The sequence below is a fragment of the Muscardinus avellanarius genome (genome assembly GCF_963383645.1).
Source record: "Muscardinus avellanarius genome assembly, chromosome: 5".
NCBI classification, from domain to species: Eukaryota; Metazoa; Chordata; class Mammalia; order Rodentia; family Gliridae; genus Muscardinus; species Muscardinus avellanarius.
In genome coordinates this window covers 48,461,665-48,477,788 of record NC_137790.1, presented here as the reverse complement: position 1 = coordinate 48,477,788, position 16,124 = coordinate 48,461,665, and the positions used below count along the sequence as shown (strand labels likewise).

Below are 16,124 nucleotides of genomic sequence, written 5' to 3'. Positions count from 1 at the left end.
ATACATTTTTGAAAGAGCATATGGTGCAAAATTGTACAGGCCAAGGGGCCAAGTAAAATACATCTGTGGGTGATTCAGGCTCTGAGCCATACATTCCAACTTCTGCTGTGTATTTCCATCAGATTTGATCATTCACAAGTGGGGCAGGGTACTTTAATTATACACTAAACTTCCAAATGTATTAACTTTCTTTTGCTTCATTTAACATCTTAGCACAGTTATCTCAATTTCTGTAGATGAAAAGTCTGTATATCACATGACTGAATTCTTTGTTCAGGGTCTCAACTGGGGGTATGGCCCTCTTCCTTGTTCATTGGTTGTAATCCCCATTTTCCTGGTAACTAGTGGCCAGGGATGCTGTCACCTGCAGTGGCCTTGATGGCAGCTTATGACACAGATGTTTGCTTTCTTGTAAGCCAACTGGGATTTATTTCTCTAGTTTCTACTTCTGCAGCTAATTGGAGGAAATGGCTTTATTAGGTCAGGTCTACTCATAAAACTAACTCTCCCTCTTGCCATATAGGTAACATTCAAATATCTTAAAATTTAAAAAAAAGACAAAGACCTGGTAAGAAATACCCAGGAAGCATACAAAGATCACATACTAGAGGGAATTTTTAAAGTAAACACATATTGGAAAATTTTAGCTTTACTAATTAATCAGGAAAACAACAAGGTAACGTAATTGGTTAAAAAAAAAGTACAATAATAAATAGGAACAAGCTACCAGTTTCATTTATTTCTGGTAATGCTACGATAAAGAGAATAAATTGGTACAGTCTTTCTAAAAATCATTTTAATAGAATTTTTTCCAATAACCGAAACTGAACCCAAGAGTTCTCTATCACTGAGTTGTTTCCCAGCCCTACCTACCTTACCTACCTGTCTGCCTATCTGCCTGCCTATCTATCTATCTATCTATCTATCTAGGGTCTCATTATGTTGCTGAGGCTAGCCTTGAAGTCCTTCCACCTCAGTCTTCAAAATATTGCTGATATAGCTGTGTGCCACTGTACCAGAACACAGTTTAATAGTAGTGTATGTTATATGTTAAAGTTGAAGTTAGAATATGCATGCATAAATGGGTTACTAAACAGATGAGTGAACAATATTTAAATGACGGATCTCCGAGGCCACCATGCACACACATAGAAGGGGGGAGCTTTATTTCTTGGTCTTTCCTCCTTAACAGTCTTGATGATCTCTTCTTTTATGGCCAGGAGGCACTCCTCCTGGCACTTGTGTGCCTCCTTGGCCTATGGACCTGTGGACCTCAGCCTGTTCAGCCAGGAGCTTCCTCTGGGCTGTCTCTGCCTTCAGCATGTGGATGTGTTCCAGGAGAATCTACTTGTTTTTGAACACATTTCCCTTCACCTTCAGTTACAGGCTCTTTGTTCATATGGCAGGCAATCTTAGAGTCACGGTATCTCTTGTGCAACCTGCACAGGATCAGCATTTTCCTCATGCAGTTTACTGTTTCTAGCATTGGAGCATTGGCAGTACCTTTTCTCTTGCCTATGCCCATGTGCTTGCCTTTCTTAAAATACCCTTTTAGGGTATTTTTCTGACAGCCTGGGAATGGATAGTCCCAGGCTTGTGGATTATCAGCCCATCTTTGATTAGCTTTCAGATCTGCTGACAAGAGTTGGCATTGGCACGCTTATAATCCCATCATTCAGGAGGCTGAGACAGGAAGATTGCAGTTTGTGGACAGCCTCAGCTACTTAGTGAGGCCCTTTGCAACTCAGTGAGACCCTGTTTCAAAATAAAGAATAAAGCCAGGCATGGTGGCACACGCTTGTAATCCCCGCGCTTGGGAAGTAGAGACAGGAGGATCGCGCAGGTTCGAAGCCAGCCGCGCTGGATTAGGAGAACCTGTTTCCTAATTAAAAAAAAAAAAAGTATAAAATAGGTCTGGGAGTGTAGCCTGGAGGTAGAACGGTTTCCAGGAACCCCATTACCACCAAAAAAAGAAAAGAAAGAAAGAATAAAAACTAGAGCTGGGGGTGTCACTCGGAGGTAGAATGTCCCTGGGTTCCATCCATATTACCGCAAAAATAAAAAGTTGGCATTGGCAATTTCATTGTTCTCATTGGGGTCCACCCCGACCTTTTTGCCACAGCAGAGGATGCTGGAGGCAAGCCTCTTCTGAATCCAGAACATTGGGGCCGCAGCACTAGCCTGTGTCCCACACCAGGTCAGTGCAGCCCAAACTCATCTCAGGTTTGTAGATTTTTTTTTATTATTGGTGCATTGTAGTCCTATATCTTAATGAAGTACAAGATGGTAGAGGCATACATGCACACATATTAAACTGAAAAAATTTGTAATAGAATCTTATATTAAAGATTCATCATATATTTATGGTAGTAGTAAAATTATTATTATTCTTTGGAATGCAAGAGGACTGTGTAACTTCATTGCCAGGAATCTGGCCTTAGTCATCATTTTAAATAATGCAAAAGGTTGTACATGTAACAAATTCTTTGCAGCATTATATAACATTTGGAAAAATTGGAAACTTAAATTCCATGGTAAAGGAAATAGTTGCATAAACCATGGTTTATCCATTTGTATGGAATTACAATTCTAACCACTACCACGTTTTCCTGAAACACTTAACACTAACTTTTAGGGTGCTTTCATAGAATTCCTAGCCACATTCTTCTCAGTCTTCCCTGATTTGCTGCCCTGTAAATTTTCTCTCTGTACCCAGCCTCTTTCCAACATCAGGCCTCAGCATTGATGACCCATTTATATCTTGCATCTATTTGCATTGAGTATTAACAGCCTTTTCTTTCCCTAAATGAGAGACATTTGTTTCTTTCTTTATAATACTAAAGTCATCTCAGTTCTTACTGTTCTCTGCATTTCTGAAATATCATGTTATTTGTTCTTTGGGTTTTTCAGCCCCCTCCCTTACATCTCAGAATGCTTATGCTGGGAATACCAAGATGCTGGCTGGGTTGTACTTTTGCATACTATGAATAATGCTACTATGAGCTTTCATGTGCTGTTGGTCGTCTGTATCTGTATCTGCATGATCTGCATCTGAGGATTCACCAATCCATAGATGGAAAATAATAAAAACAATTGGGATCTGAATATGTACAGAATTTTTTCTTTTCATTATTCCCTAAACAATATAACAACTACTTATATAGTATGTACATTGTATTAAGTCTTACTTAATAATCTAGAGATGATTTAAAGGATACAAAAAGATGCACCTAGGTTATATGCTGGTACTATGCTATATGTGCCAGATAAGGGACTTGATTTTGGTGTCTGAGTTGGGGGACATTTTAGAACCAGTTCCTAGTAGATAATGAAGTATAGATGTTTGTGCAAATGTATATTTACCTTTCTCTTGGGTACATATCTAGTCTAGGAGTGGAGTTACTATGTCATATGCTGTATTTGACCTTTTGAAGAACTGCCAGATTATTTTCTAAAGTGACTGCATATTTTACAATCCTGCATCTTTGTTAACACTTGTTGTCTTTTAAAATCTAGAAATCCTAGTGGGTGTGAAGTGGTATCTTATTGTGCATTTCATTATGAAGATTTTATCATGACTAATTATTTTTAAAAATATTTTATTTTCCTTAAGCATAGATTCTTTTAGACTGTTAGGAAACATTTAACAAGATTTGTTGTGACTGAAATTCTTGATTAACTTGTATATTTGTAATTTTCCATATTATCCATATACTATTTTTTTTTTAAAGTCCTCTTTATCCATGAGAATTCTCTAGGGATATTAGCTGTCTGTGAGAACCATCAGAACCTATACCTGTTGGCAGTTAACTGCTTTATGTTGGCATAGGAGTACCTTTGAGTGGTTAAGCTGCAGAAATTAAATTAAGGAATCAAGTAGATTGCCCAGATAAGGGATAATTTTTTTCCCCTTCCTTTTCTGAAGTATTTTTGGAAGTGCTTATGTCACTTGTATAATGTGTGAAACCTGTAATTAAAGGAGTGACTAAGTGAAGAGAGGGACCATCATCTTGGTGGGGAATAAGAGGGGAGGACAAGTGTTTCTGTGGTATAAATTAGACTAAGACCACAGAAGGTTAGCAATTGTATTTTGTTTTACTTATTTTTTAAAACATTAATATCCATACTAAAGCACTCTTTTGAGTTCCATAGAACAAAAAGTGTTTTAAAAATATTTTTCCCAGCACAGATTGAATTTGTTTCACAGAACAAGATAATAGCAAGTAAATAATATGAGAAGAAACTACAATGCTAATTGCAAATACTCTTATGACTCTCTGTTGAAAGGATTTTTTAAAACTTTAACTTTTTAGAAATTGTTTTACTTCAAGAATATATTTTGTCAACTCATCCCTTCATTTTTTGTAGCACTTTTAATCTATAACTTCCTAGTATACATAATTTCTATAAAGACATCTTTGTATAATGTCTCAGTCAACATTTTCAATGCTCTAATGCAGAATGACTGACCATACAATTTAGAAGCAGGAAGTTTATTTGCTCAGGGTTTTTTGGAGAGTGTGGGTTCAATCCTTGTAAGGCGAGGGTATGAAGCTCAGTGTATGGTGGTGGGAAGTTGAAAGAGGGAGAGCACACAGGCTTTGCTCTCTTACACACAGGAGGCAGGAACAGAAAGCACAAAAGCAAGGGAATTCAAAGACATAAGCAAATCCCTGAGACCACACCCCCAGAAACCTACCTTCTCCACCACACCCCATTGGCCTAGGTTACCATCCAGTACAGCTCTCCTGATTTAACTGTATCAACCTTGTGATATTTTATATCTGACTATAACATAACTATGATAGGTATTTTAAAAATATTATTTGTTTAGATATCTACAACAGATATCAAAGTATCAAAAGTTCGGCACTTGTAGTGAGTACCTTATAGTAAAGTCATACCCACTTTTATCTATACATGATAAAGGAACAGATGTTGAACCAAAGGAAACTTGTTCATTTTCACAAGCGTTAACTGGTGTATGTATCTCTTAATGTGATCGTCTTTTCCTTTACCTATGCCCAGTCCTTAAGGTTTGGTGTGAAGAGTACTGAATCTATACACATTTGCTTTGCAAATTATTATATATAGTTTCTGGCATTTGATATAATATTTGGAATAGTATGGAATATATATTACTTTGTTTTTACGATTAGTCCATGATTTTTAGATAGTATACAGAATAATATATTTTAATAATACTTAATCTGTTTACTAGACCACTTCTGAGTTAGTATTAAAAACTAGTCAAAAAGATTTCTTTTTTGAGGGGATACTGGGGGTTGAATCCAGGGACATTCTACCTGCAAACTGCACCCCCAATCATAATCATTTTTTATTTTGAAATAGAGTTTCACTAAATTGTGAAGAGTCTTGCTAAGTTGCTGAGATTGGCCAAAAATCTGTGATCTTTCTTTCTCAGCCTCCGAAGTACTAGGATTACAGGAGTGTGCCATCATGCTTGGTTTTATCTAAAGATTTAATCATCTTTTCTTGTAGGGATCCCAAGACCTCCAGTGGCCTACTGTATCAGATAATAAATATTTGTATATTTCTCACATAGAGTCTTATTTTGCATGAATGTTTAAAATATTGATAGTTATATTTATATTCTCTATTTTTGCCAAGACTTTGCTGCCCACCCCATCTCAGCATCTACATGTGTGAGAATCCATGTAGTCATAGGCGATTCTCAAAGTGAGAAATAAGCCCCGAGAGAAGGTGTGGTCGCTGGCAAAAAGTATTCTCCACTCTTAGATATTCTTTCATAACTACTATTCTTTTAGTAATAATTCTTTTAACTTTCCACATGAAATTGCTCTGGTGGAAAAAAGATCAGGACTGTGAGTGAAAATTGAATCCATGTCCTTCCAGTAAACTTTCAGCCTTGCTCAAATGGTAATTAGATGAGCCTTGTTCAAATGGTAATTAGAAGCAGCATTCCAGTCCACCTTCGACCTTCAATACAGCAACACCACCTGGTTAAAAATAGCTATGTCATCTTCCGGGAAGATGGCGACCAAGAAAAGAGGGGCTTAAGAGCCCCTCTAACAACAAATCTCCATTACCACAAAATCAGCGCCTTTCAAAGCCAGAAAACAACATCACCAGAGAAACAAAAAAAATCACCAGGCTCCAGAGAGAAAGCGGACTGAGAACAGAGCCACAGAGGAGATCCTCACGCCCGAGGATGCGGCTTCACGCCCGAGGATGCGGCAGAAGCGCCATACTGCTGGCGGCACCGGCGAATTCACGGGACAGCCACAGCAAGCCGAGGGGAGCCGCTGCGGAACAGCCAGGCGGGATTTCTCAACGCAGAGGGCATCTAAAGCTCCCAGTGGCTGAGCTCAGCACATGCTGCAGGGATTCAGAGTGGAAATCAAAACCAAGAAAAAAAAAAAACGCCAGCCCCATAGCTGAGGGCGTAGCAGTGGCGCCATATTGCCACTGGCGGCAGCAGCACCGAATTCAGCGAGGCCAGTACAGCTACATCTGCGTACTCAAGAACAGTGAGTCAAATTGCGGGTCACAGCGGAGAAATCCCAGTACTGTACTCACTGGGACTTGACCCAGTGGGAGTGGGGCGGTGGCAGTGATATCACACCATAGGAGAACGTGCAACCTGGCACCCCCCACAGTCTAAAGCAGCCTCTATCGACTCTCTGGGTCGGAGACTCTGTGATACAACCCAGTAAAGGAGTAGTGGGGTCTGAGATACTACTGACTCGAGATCCAGAGCACCTTAAGTGAAGTCATAGTGACCCAAGGGAAGAACCCAGAGAAGGCACAAACTTCCGAAATCATGGGAAAGAGGAATAATACTGGAGCAATGAATGCTCACAACCCCACAACATCAGAACCCGATAAAACAGAAAATCAGAGATTTCTAGAAGATCAAATCAGGAAAATAACTGTAGAAATAATAGAGGTGCTTCGAAAAGAACTCAGAGAGAGCCAAAAAGAGATAAAGGATGCAATTAATGAAGTAAAGGCCTCAATTCAAAGCACAAACAACCGATTAGACCACATGGAGAACAGAATCTCGCTCTTAGAAGATGATCATTCCAAAAATGAACACATAGTTTCTAATCTAGGAAAAAATATCCGACAGCAGGAATCTGATATTGAAGAAATATGGGCCCATTTTAAGAGAGCTAACCTAAGAATAATTGGAATAGAGGAGGGAAAAGAAAGTGAAACCAAAGGGATCAACAATCTCTTCAAGGAGGTAATAGCAGAAAATTTTCCAGACATAGAGCAAGAGGTCGATACGCAGGTCCAGGAAACGTATAGAACTCCCTTTAGACAGGATCGGAGAAGAGGATCCCCACGCCACATAATTGTCAAAATTACCAAAGTGGAAGCCAAGCAGAGAATCTTAAAGGCAACCAAAGCAAAGGGCCAAGTGACATTCAGAGGCAAACCAATTAGAATCACTCCAGACTTCCCAAACCAAGTCATGAGAGCCAGAAGGGCTTGGAGTAACATATTCCAAACTCTGAAAGAAAACAACTTCCAGCCAAAAATTTCCTACCCAGCAAAACTTTCTATCAAATTAGATGGAGAAATAAGAAGCTTCCATGACAAACAGAAACTGAAGGAATTTATGTCTTCAAAACCAGCACTACAGAAAATACTCAAAGAGATTAACTATAAAGAAGAAATAGGTAACACACATCAGAACTAGAGAAACAAGATTTTCCATCCAACAGACAACTAAGATTGGTTATCTGTGGAGATTCATTACTTATGTTAGTCTTTTACCTATCTGTAAAGGGTATTGTTTGCCTTTATTGTTGTTAATTTTTAGGATTTCTAGTTGGAATATTAATATACCTTCAGATATAGCATTTGGAAATATTTTATCCCATTCTATTAGTAACTGTTAACTCTGTTTACATTGTCTTTGGATATACAATATGTTTTTTTATTTTTTAGGGAGTTTGTATATTCTTCTGTTGCCGGTGCCATTGAAATCATAACCAAGAAATCACTGCCAATTTCAATGTTGTGAGGTTTTATGACCCAGATTTTCTCCTAAAAGTTTATAGTCTTAAGATTTATATTTAGGTCTTTTATCTATTTTGAGTTAATATTTGTATATGGGATTAGGTAAGGGTCCAATTTTATTCTGTTCCATGTAATTATTATTTTTCAACAATATTTAGTTAAAAGATTATTATTCCCACCACCAAATGTTCCTGGAAACCTTGTCAAAAATAACTTGACAATATAGGGAAGAATTTAGCTCTAGGCTTTTATTTAACTCCAATGGTTTATATATCTGCCTTTAGAATAGTACTACACTGTTTCAATTATTGTAGCTTTATATGGTTTGAAATCAGAAAATATACATCTTCTAGCTTTGTTCTTTTTCAAGATCGTTGTGGGTACCTAGAGTCCATATTCCATATTAGGATAGATTTTTTTTCTGAAAAATAAATATATAAATATATGATAGTTTCACCTAAAAAATAGAAAAAATAGATTTTCTGGTAAGAAAGAAAGCAAAAAGAAATATTGAAATGTTATCTTTAAGTCATCAAAAGCTTGGTATCAGACAAATGAAACTGTTATGTGAGATTATCATTTTTAATTTTTGATAAATTGCTATAATACTAGATGTCAACTACTAAGCCAAGCATGGGAGGGAGGGATAGGGAGAGAATGGGGTGGGGATCGGGTGGGGGCTGACTGGGCAATATGTGCAATGATGTCTACAAAAGTATGTATCCCACCATGATGTATGAATAAAGAAAGTTTGTATCTGTAAAAAAAAAAAATAGCTATGTCAAAACAAAGGACAGATAAAATAGATGTGTAAAGATGAAAGAAAGAAAATATGGTGAGAATAAGAAAGTATTTTGTATGAAGAAGAGCTTATCCTGAGATTGGCCCGAATGGGAAAGAGAGAATTAGGGTAATCAGAAAAGAAAAGAAAGTTGCAGAAGGTTAGTGATAGGAATATGGATTATTAAAAGAAGGAAAATGCTCAGCTGCTAGAGAAATATATCTGACAACTAAATCTAAAGACTTCATGTTATTTCTTGGTGTTTACCTGCTAAACTGTGTCATGAGTTTAAGTTTTCAGACAGCGGATAGTATTGCAGACAAAATCCAGTAGATGTTCATCGAAGTTCCTTAAATCATCATAAAGGAACACGGATTTTCCTTACGATAACTATATGAAAGCTGGAATCTCGGACTTCCTCCCCCATTATATATAAAGGAGGTCATTGGACTAAGCCCTAGGAATGAAAACTCTTAAAAACTGGATTCTTCGAGTGATCTTAAAAACTAAATTCTTCAAGTGATTTTGGGTGTGACTTTTAGCCAAATAGAAGCCTCTGCAGCTGCAAGGCCAAAGGGGGCTGGGCTCCTGAGCACAAGGCCCACCTGAGATAATGGGACTGATTTCAAACACAAAGACCTGGAATATCCCAAGCTTTACTTTTGTCTTGTTCAGGGTTGGTAATTTGCATGTGTATCTCTCTTTTGTACCTTGGGTGTTTTGCACTTTTTTTTATTAGAGATTCACTGGGAGAGGGGAATATATAAAAAATCTTGTGTCCAAAATAAAGTGTTCGATTGCACAAGAAGCATCGATCCATGTCAGGTTCTTTTTAAAAGCGCCGATCATAGGATTATTTTCCTAGGAAAGAACCGCTACAGATAAGAATCTGTAGAAAATCACTCTATCCTTCCCCACCTTTACTGAGACCCTCGACCGCGAGCAAACTCGCGCCCCATTGGACTAGCTGGCTTTCAGCATATTTTGAAATAAAGTGATTTTAGCTTGGTGTACCAGTAATTTGATCCTTTGTATAGTTGAATAGTATACCTTTATATGACTATATACCACATTTTGTTTATTTGTTGATTACCAAATTGTTTCAGTTTGAGGCAGATAGTAATAATGCTGCTATAACCATTTGCATAGTCTTTCTATGGACTTTTCTTTCCTCTTGGGTAGATAACTAAAAGTGAATTGCTGGGATGCTTATGTTTATATATACAAATGTACCCTAAAACATGTAAAAATATAGTTTTTTAAAATCTGTCAAATAATTTAAAAAATTGTCATGCTATTTTATAATACTACCATTAGTGCATGAAGATTGTAATTTCTCTACATCCTCACTGATACCCAATGTATTGTCATTCTTTTTGACTATAGCCATTCCACTGGGCATGTATTGGTATATCATTGAAGTTTTAGTATTCATTTCTCTAATGATGAGTGATCCTCCTGAAAGTCCAAGTAGTCTTACTCAAGTGATATTGTTGGAACTTGAAACAAGTTTTGAAACTCTTTTCTCAGAATTTGTTAAACAAGTTACCAACCAAAAAAAGAAATCTATTTTTATTACTTATTTGGAAGATATTTTGTTTTATTTTTCCTTTTTTATCATAATATACTTAGTTCTTTAGTGAGGATATGTTACTTTGATAATTGGATAGAATTAGGCGGGTGGTAATATATAGGCACTTGAAATTCAAGGAAAGGCTTTAAATAGAAATTAAACTTTATGGGACTTCCAGGAAGATGGCGACCGAGAAAAGCGGGGCTTAAGAGCCCCGCTAACAACAAATCTCCATTACCACAAAATCAGCGCCTTTCATAGCCAGAAAACACCATCACCAGTGAAACAAAAAATCACCAGGCTCCAGAGAGAAAGCGGACTGAGAACAGAGCCACAGAGGAGATACACCGGCCTCGTGCCCGAGGACGCGACAGACGCGGTAGCAGCGCCATACTGCCAGAGGCACCGGCGAATTCACGGGACGGCTACAGCAAGCCGAGGTGAGCCACTGCGGAACAGCTAGGCGGGATTTCTCCGCACAGAGAGCATCTAAAGCTCCCAGTGGCCGAGCTCAGCACACGCTGCAGGGATTCAGAGTAGAAATCAAAATCAAGAAGAAAAACGCCATCCCCATACCCGAGGGCGTAGCAGTGGCGCCATATTGCCACCGGCAGCAGCAGCAGCGAATTCAGCGAGGCCAGTACAGCTACATCTGCGTACTCAAGAACAGTGAGTCAAATTGCAGGCCACAGAGGAGAAATCCCAGTACTGTACTCCCTGGGACTTGACCCAGTGGGGGAGGGGCGGTGGCAGAGATATCACACCATAGGAGAACGTGCAACCTGGCACCCCCCACAGTCTAAAGCAGCCTCTATCGACTCTCTGGGTCGGAGACTCTGTGATAAAACCCAGTAAAGGAGTAGTGGAGTCCGAGATACTACTGACTCGAGATCCAGAACACCTTAAGGGAAGTCATAGTGACCCAAGGGAAGAACCCAGAGAAGGCACAAACTTCTGAAATCATGGGAAAGAGGAATAATACTGGAGCAATGAATGCCCACAACCCCACAACATCAGAACCCGATAAAACAGAAAATCAGAGATTTCTAGAAGATCAAATCAGGAAAATAACTGTAGAAATAATAGAGGTGCTTCGTAAAGAACTCAGAGAGAGCCAAAAAGAGATAAAGGATGCAATTAATGAAGTAAAGGCCTCAATTCAAAGCACAAACAACCGATTGGAACACATGGAGAACAGAATCTCGCTCTTAGAAGATGAGCAATCCAAAAATGAACTCATAGTTTCTAATCTAGAAAAAAATATCCGACAGCAGGAATCTGATATTGAAGAAATATGGGCCCATTTTAAGAGAGCTAACCTAAGAATAATTGGAATAGAGGAGGGAAAAGAAAGTGAAACCAAAGGGATCAATAATCTCTTCAAAGAAGTAATAGCAGAAAATTTTCCAAACATAGAGCAAGAGGTCGATACGCAGGTCCAGGAAACGTATAGAACTCCCTTTAGACAGGATCGGAGAAGAGGATCCCCACGCCACATAATTGTCAAAATGACCAATGTGGAAGCCAAACAGAGAATCTTAAAGGCAACAAAAACAAAGGGCCAAGTGACCTTCAGAGGCAAACCAATTAGAATCACTCCAGACTTCCCAAACCAAGTCATGAGAGCCAGAAGGGCTTGGAGTAACATATTCCAAACTCTGAAAGAAAACAACTTCCAGCCAAAAATTTCCTACCCAGCAAAACTTTCTATCAAATTAGATGGAGAAATAAGAAGCTTCCATGACAAACAGAAACTGAAGGAATTTATGTCTTCAAAACCAGCACTAGAGAAAATACTCAAAGAGATTAACTACAAAGAAGAAATAGGTAACACACACCAGAACCAGAGAAACAAGAGTTTCCATCCAACAGACAATTAAGATTGGTTATCTGTGGAGATTCATTATTTATGTTAGTCTTTTACCTATCTCTAAATGGTATTGTTTGCCTTTATTGTTGTTAATTTTTAGGATTTCTAGTTGGAATATTAATATACCTTCAGATATAGCAATTGGAAATATTTTATCCCATTCTATTAGTAACTGTTAACTCTGTTTACATTGTCTTTGGATATACAATTTTTTTATTTTTTTATTTTTTAGGGAGTTTGTATACTCCTCTGTTGCCTGTGTCATTGAAATCATAACCAAGAAATCACTGTCAATTTCAATGTTGTGAGGTTTTATGACCCAGATTTTCTCCTAAAAGTTTATAGTATTAAGATTTGTATTTAGGTCTATTATCTATTTTGAGTTAATATTTGTATATGGGATTAGGTAAGGGTCCAATTTTATTCTTTTCCATGTAATTATTATTTTTTAACAATATTTAGTTAAAAGATTATCATTTCCACCACCAAATGTTCGTGGAAACCTTGTCAAAAATAACTTGACAATATAGGGAAGAATTTAGCTCTAGGCTTTTATTTAACTCCAATGGTTTATATATCTGCCTTTAGAATAGTACTACACTGTTTCAATTATTGTAGCTTTATATGGTTTGAAATCAGAAAATATATATCTTCTAGCTTTGTTCTTTTTCAAGATCGTTTTGGGTACCTAGACTCCATATTCCATATTAGGATATATTTTTTTCTGAAAAATAAATATATAAATATATGATAGTTTCACCTAAAAAATAGAAAAATATATTCTCTGGTAAGAAAGAAAGCAAAAAGAAATATTGAAATGTTATCTTTAAGTCATCAAAAGCTTGGTATCAGACAAATGAAACTGTTATGTGAGATTATCATTTTTAATTTTAGATAAATTGCCATAATACTAGATGTCAACTACTAAGCCAAGCATGGGAGGGAGGGATAGGGAGAGAATGGGGTGGGGATTGGGTGGGGGCTGACTGGGAAAAGTGTGCATGTATGTCTACAAAAGTATGTATCCTACTATGATGTATGAATACAGTGCACCAATAAAAAAAAATTACAATTATTATTATTTAAAAAAAATTAAACTTTATGAGTTGTCAGATCATAGTTAAAGCCATGGGAGTGGACAAAACCTTCTAAAGGAATCCTGGTAATCCTCAGAAGAAAAAATGAAGTAGTTCTAAAAAAATTTGAGAAGTTCCCTGAGGCTAGGAATGTAGGGGTCAGGAGGCTCATGAAGAGGAAGCATGTTAAGAAATTATTGCTGATTGACCATTCACTTATTTGTAGCTACCTGTCTTCATGAAATGCTTTAGATTAACTTTTTTACATTCTGTATTATTGTTATGAAGAATTTATACATGTGATTTATAGAGAATTAGGTATTCATAAGATAGTGATGTCTGTATTGTTTTCTTTTAAATAGTCATTAAATAATTTTTTCCATTGTAATAGAGTTTGTATTAAACATTCTAGTCATTATTTTTTTACTAGTTGAATAGTTTTGTTTGTTACTCTTATTGGTTATATACATTGCAATTATTATTGACTTCATGAAAGTCACACTAAATATGTACTTTACTTTCATTCCTAGGCAAATACTGTGGTCTGGGATTACAAGTGAACCATTCAATTGAATCAAAAAGTAATGAAATTACAGTGCTTTTCATGAGTGGAATTCATGTTTCTGGACGAGGATTTTTGGCTTCATACTCAGTAGTAGATAAACAAGGTAATTTTCATCGTAAACATTTTTCACTTTCTGGCAACAAAAATGAAATGTTTCTTGGAGTACCTATTAATCTAAGATTGGAGGAAAACAGAAAGTCCGAACAGTTAAAGATACACAGATATGACATGAAACAGAAGAGAAAGACTAGATAATGATACGTATATATAAGTTTTTTTGTTTTGTTTTGTTTTTTAGTGCTGGGATTGAACCCAGAGGCATTCTATTGCCAAGCTAGGACCCCCAACCCAATTTTATTTATTTAGACACGTCTCACTAGGTTTTTGAGAGCCTTGCTACGTTGCTAAGGTTGTCCTTGAACCTGCACTCCTCCTGTCTCAGCCTCCCAAGTACTGGAATTACATACAAGTGTGCACCACCATGCCTGGCTTAAATTTGACAAAACTATATCAGTTTCAGAGTTCCAGGAAATAATTTTATTAATATTTATTTATTTATTTATTTATTTATTTATTTATTTATTTATTTTGGTGGTACTGGGGTTCCTGGAAGCCCTTGTACTCTGGGCTACACTCCCAGACCTATTTTTACATTTTTATTTGGAAACGGTCTCCTAAGCCAGCACGCGCGGCTGGCTTTGAACCTGCACGATCCTCCTGTCTCTGCCTCCCAAGCGCAGGGATTACAAGCGTGCGCCACCACACCCAGCAAATTTTTACATCAAGTTCATATACTTCCTTTTAATCAGAAAAGAGAAACACAGATTCTATTAACTTTTTGAAAATGTGTGAATTACTGAGATGTACGACTGTCAGTTTAAAGCTTTTTTATCCCATTTACATTTCATGGTTTTGTGTTAAAGACTTATCACTGTTCTTTTCAATCAATTGGCCTTCGAACTACTAGGAATACTCTGGGAAGTAAATGAGACAATGTAAAATAAACATGAGTTTTTTTTTATTGTTAATGTTTAGGACCTGAAAGGGAAACATTAAAAACAAAGCGATTAAATAGTAAAAAAAAAAAAAAAAAAATTATAAATTTACCCACATCTCAAAGATTAAATGCAACACCTGCATGAAATTTCTCATATATTTTGGCTACTGTGACTCATATTTATTCCTCTCTGCTTGAGAGCACTGTGATGAAGTTTAAGAAGTATTTCTAGCACAAAGATATATCCAAACAGTCATTTAAATTTGAAAATAAAAGCCAGGTGTGGTGGTTGGTGCCTGCTGTAATCGCAGTGCTTCAGAGGCTGAGACAGGAGGATCGCACAGGTTCGAAGCCAACCTCAGCTACTTACTGAGGCTCTCAGCAACTTACTGAGGCCCTGTTTCCAAATAAAATATTAAATAGGTCTGGGAGTTTAGCCCAGAGGTAGAAAAGCCCCTGGTTCCACCCCCAGTACTACACCAAAAAAAATTAAATTTGAAAATAAATGACGGTTTTTATTCAACAATGAGTATAACTAATTTGACCACTTAACATTATAGTTTACTTTCTATTGTATAAATACTTCATATTTTGTAAATTATCAAGAACCTTGTATATGTGAGAATGTTGAGCACTGGGAGTGACCAAGGGTCAAGCAAGCTGTTCTTCTTCAGCTGTGGTGGGATTGAGAGAAACTCTGTTTCATTAAAAGTTTAATGCAGAACATGATAGAGGCCATTCTATATAAGAACAATCTGAGTTCCCTTTGTTTATAAGCTATGGAACAGGTTGTGAAAGCTAATAAAACCAGAATAATGAGGGGAAAAAACCCATTTCAATGGAATAGTGGAGAGAAAAGAATTAGAAACATCTAAATGAACAGTTAATTATTTTTAAATTTCTTTTTGCACAGTTCTGGGAATGGAACCCAGGGGCATTCTACGTCCAAGCTGTGCCTCCAGCACTACTTTTTATTCTTTATTTTGAAACAGGGTCTCACTGAGTTGCAAAGGGCCTAACTAAGTAGCTGAGGCTGTCCACAAGCCATGATCCTCTTGTCTCAGCCTCCCGAATGCTGATTACAAGTGTGTACACTACCACGCTTGCCTAACAGTTAATGTTTTTGACAGAGCCAGGAAAACTAAGGTAGTGTGATATTGTGGAAAGGATACTAGTTAGTCCTGGAAGCAAGATCTGCCTCTGCCCCTTGCTAGCCTGATGATTTAACAAGTTATGTCACCTCTGTGGC

The 16,124-nt window shown here is 37.2% G+C and overlaps 1 protein-coding gene across 1 annotated transcript in view; it reads left to right on the top strand.

Annotated features, from left to right (window-relative positions):
* Positions 1 to 16,124, top strand: part of DCBLD2 (discoidin, CUB and LCCL domain containing 2) — a gene marked incomplete at both ends in the record, with an annotated part of 92,969 nt that overhangs the window by 45,120 nt on the left and 31,725 nt on the right. Inside the window, one exon of the mRNA XM_080696341.1 lies at positions 13,844 to 13,981. Within this exon, the coding sequence (XP_080552467.1) occupies positions 13,844 to 13,981 (138 nt within the window). The remainder of the gene's footprint in view (positions 1 to 13,843; positions 13,982 to 16,124) is intronic.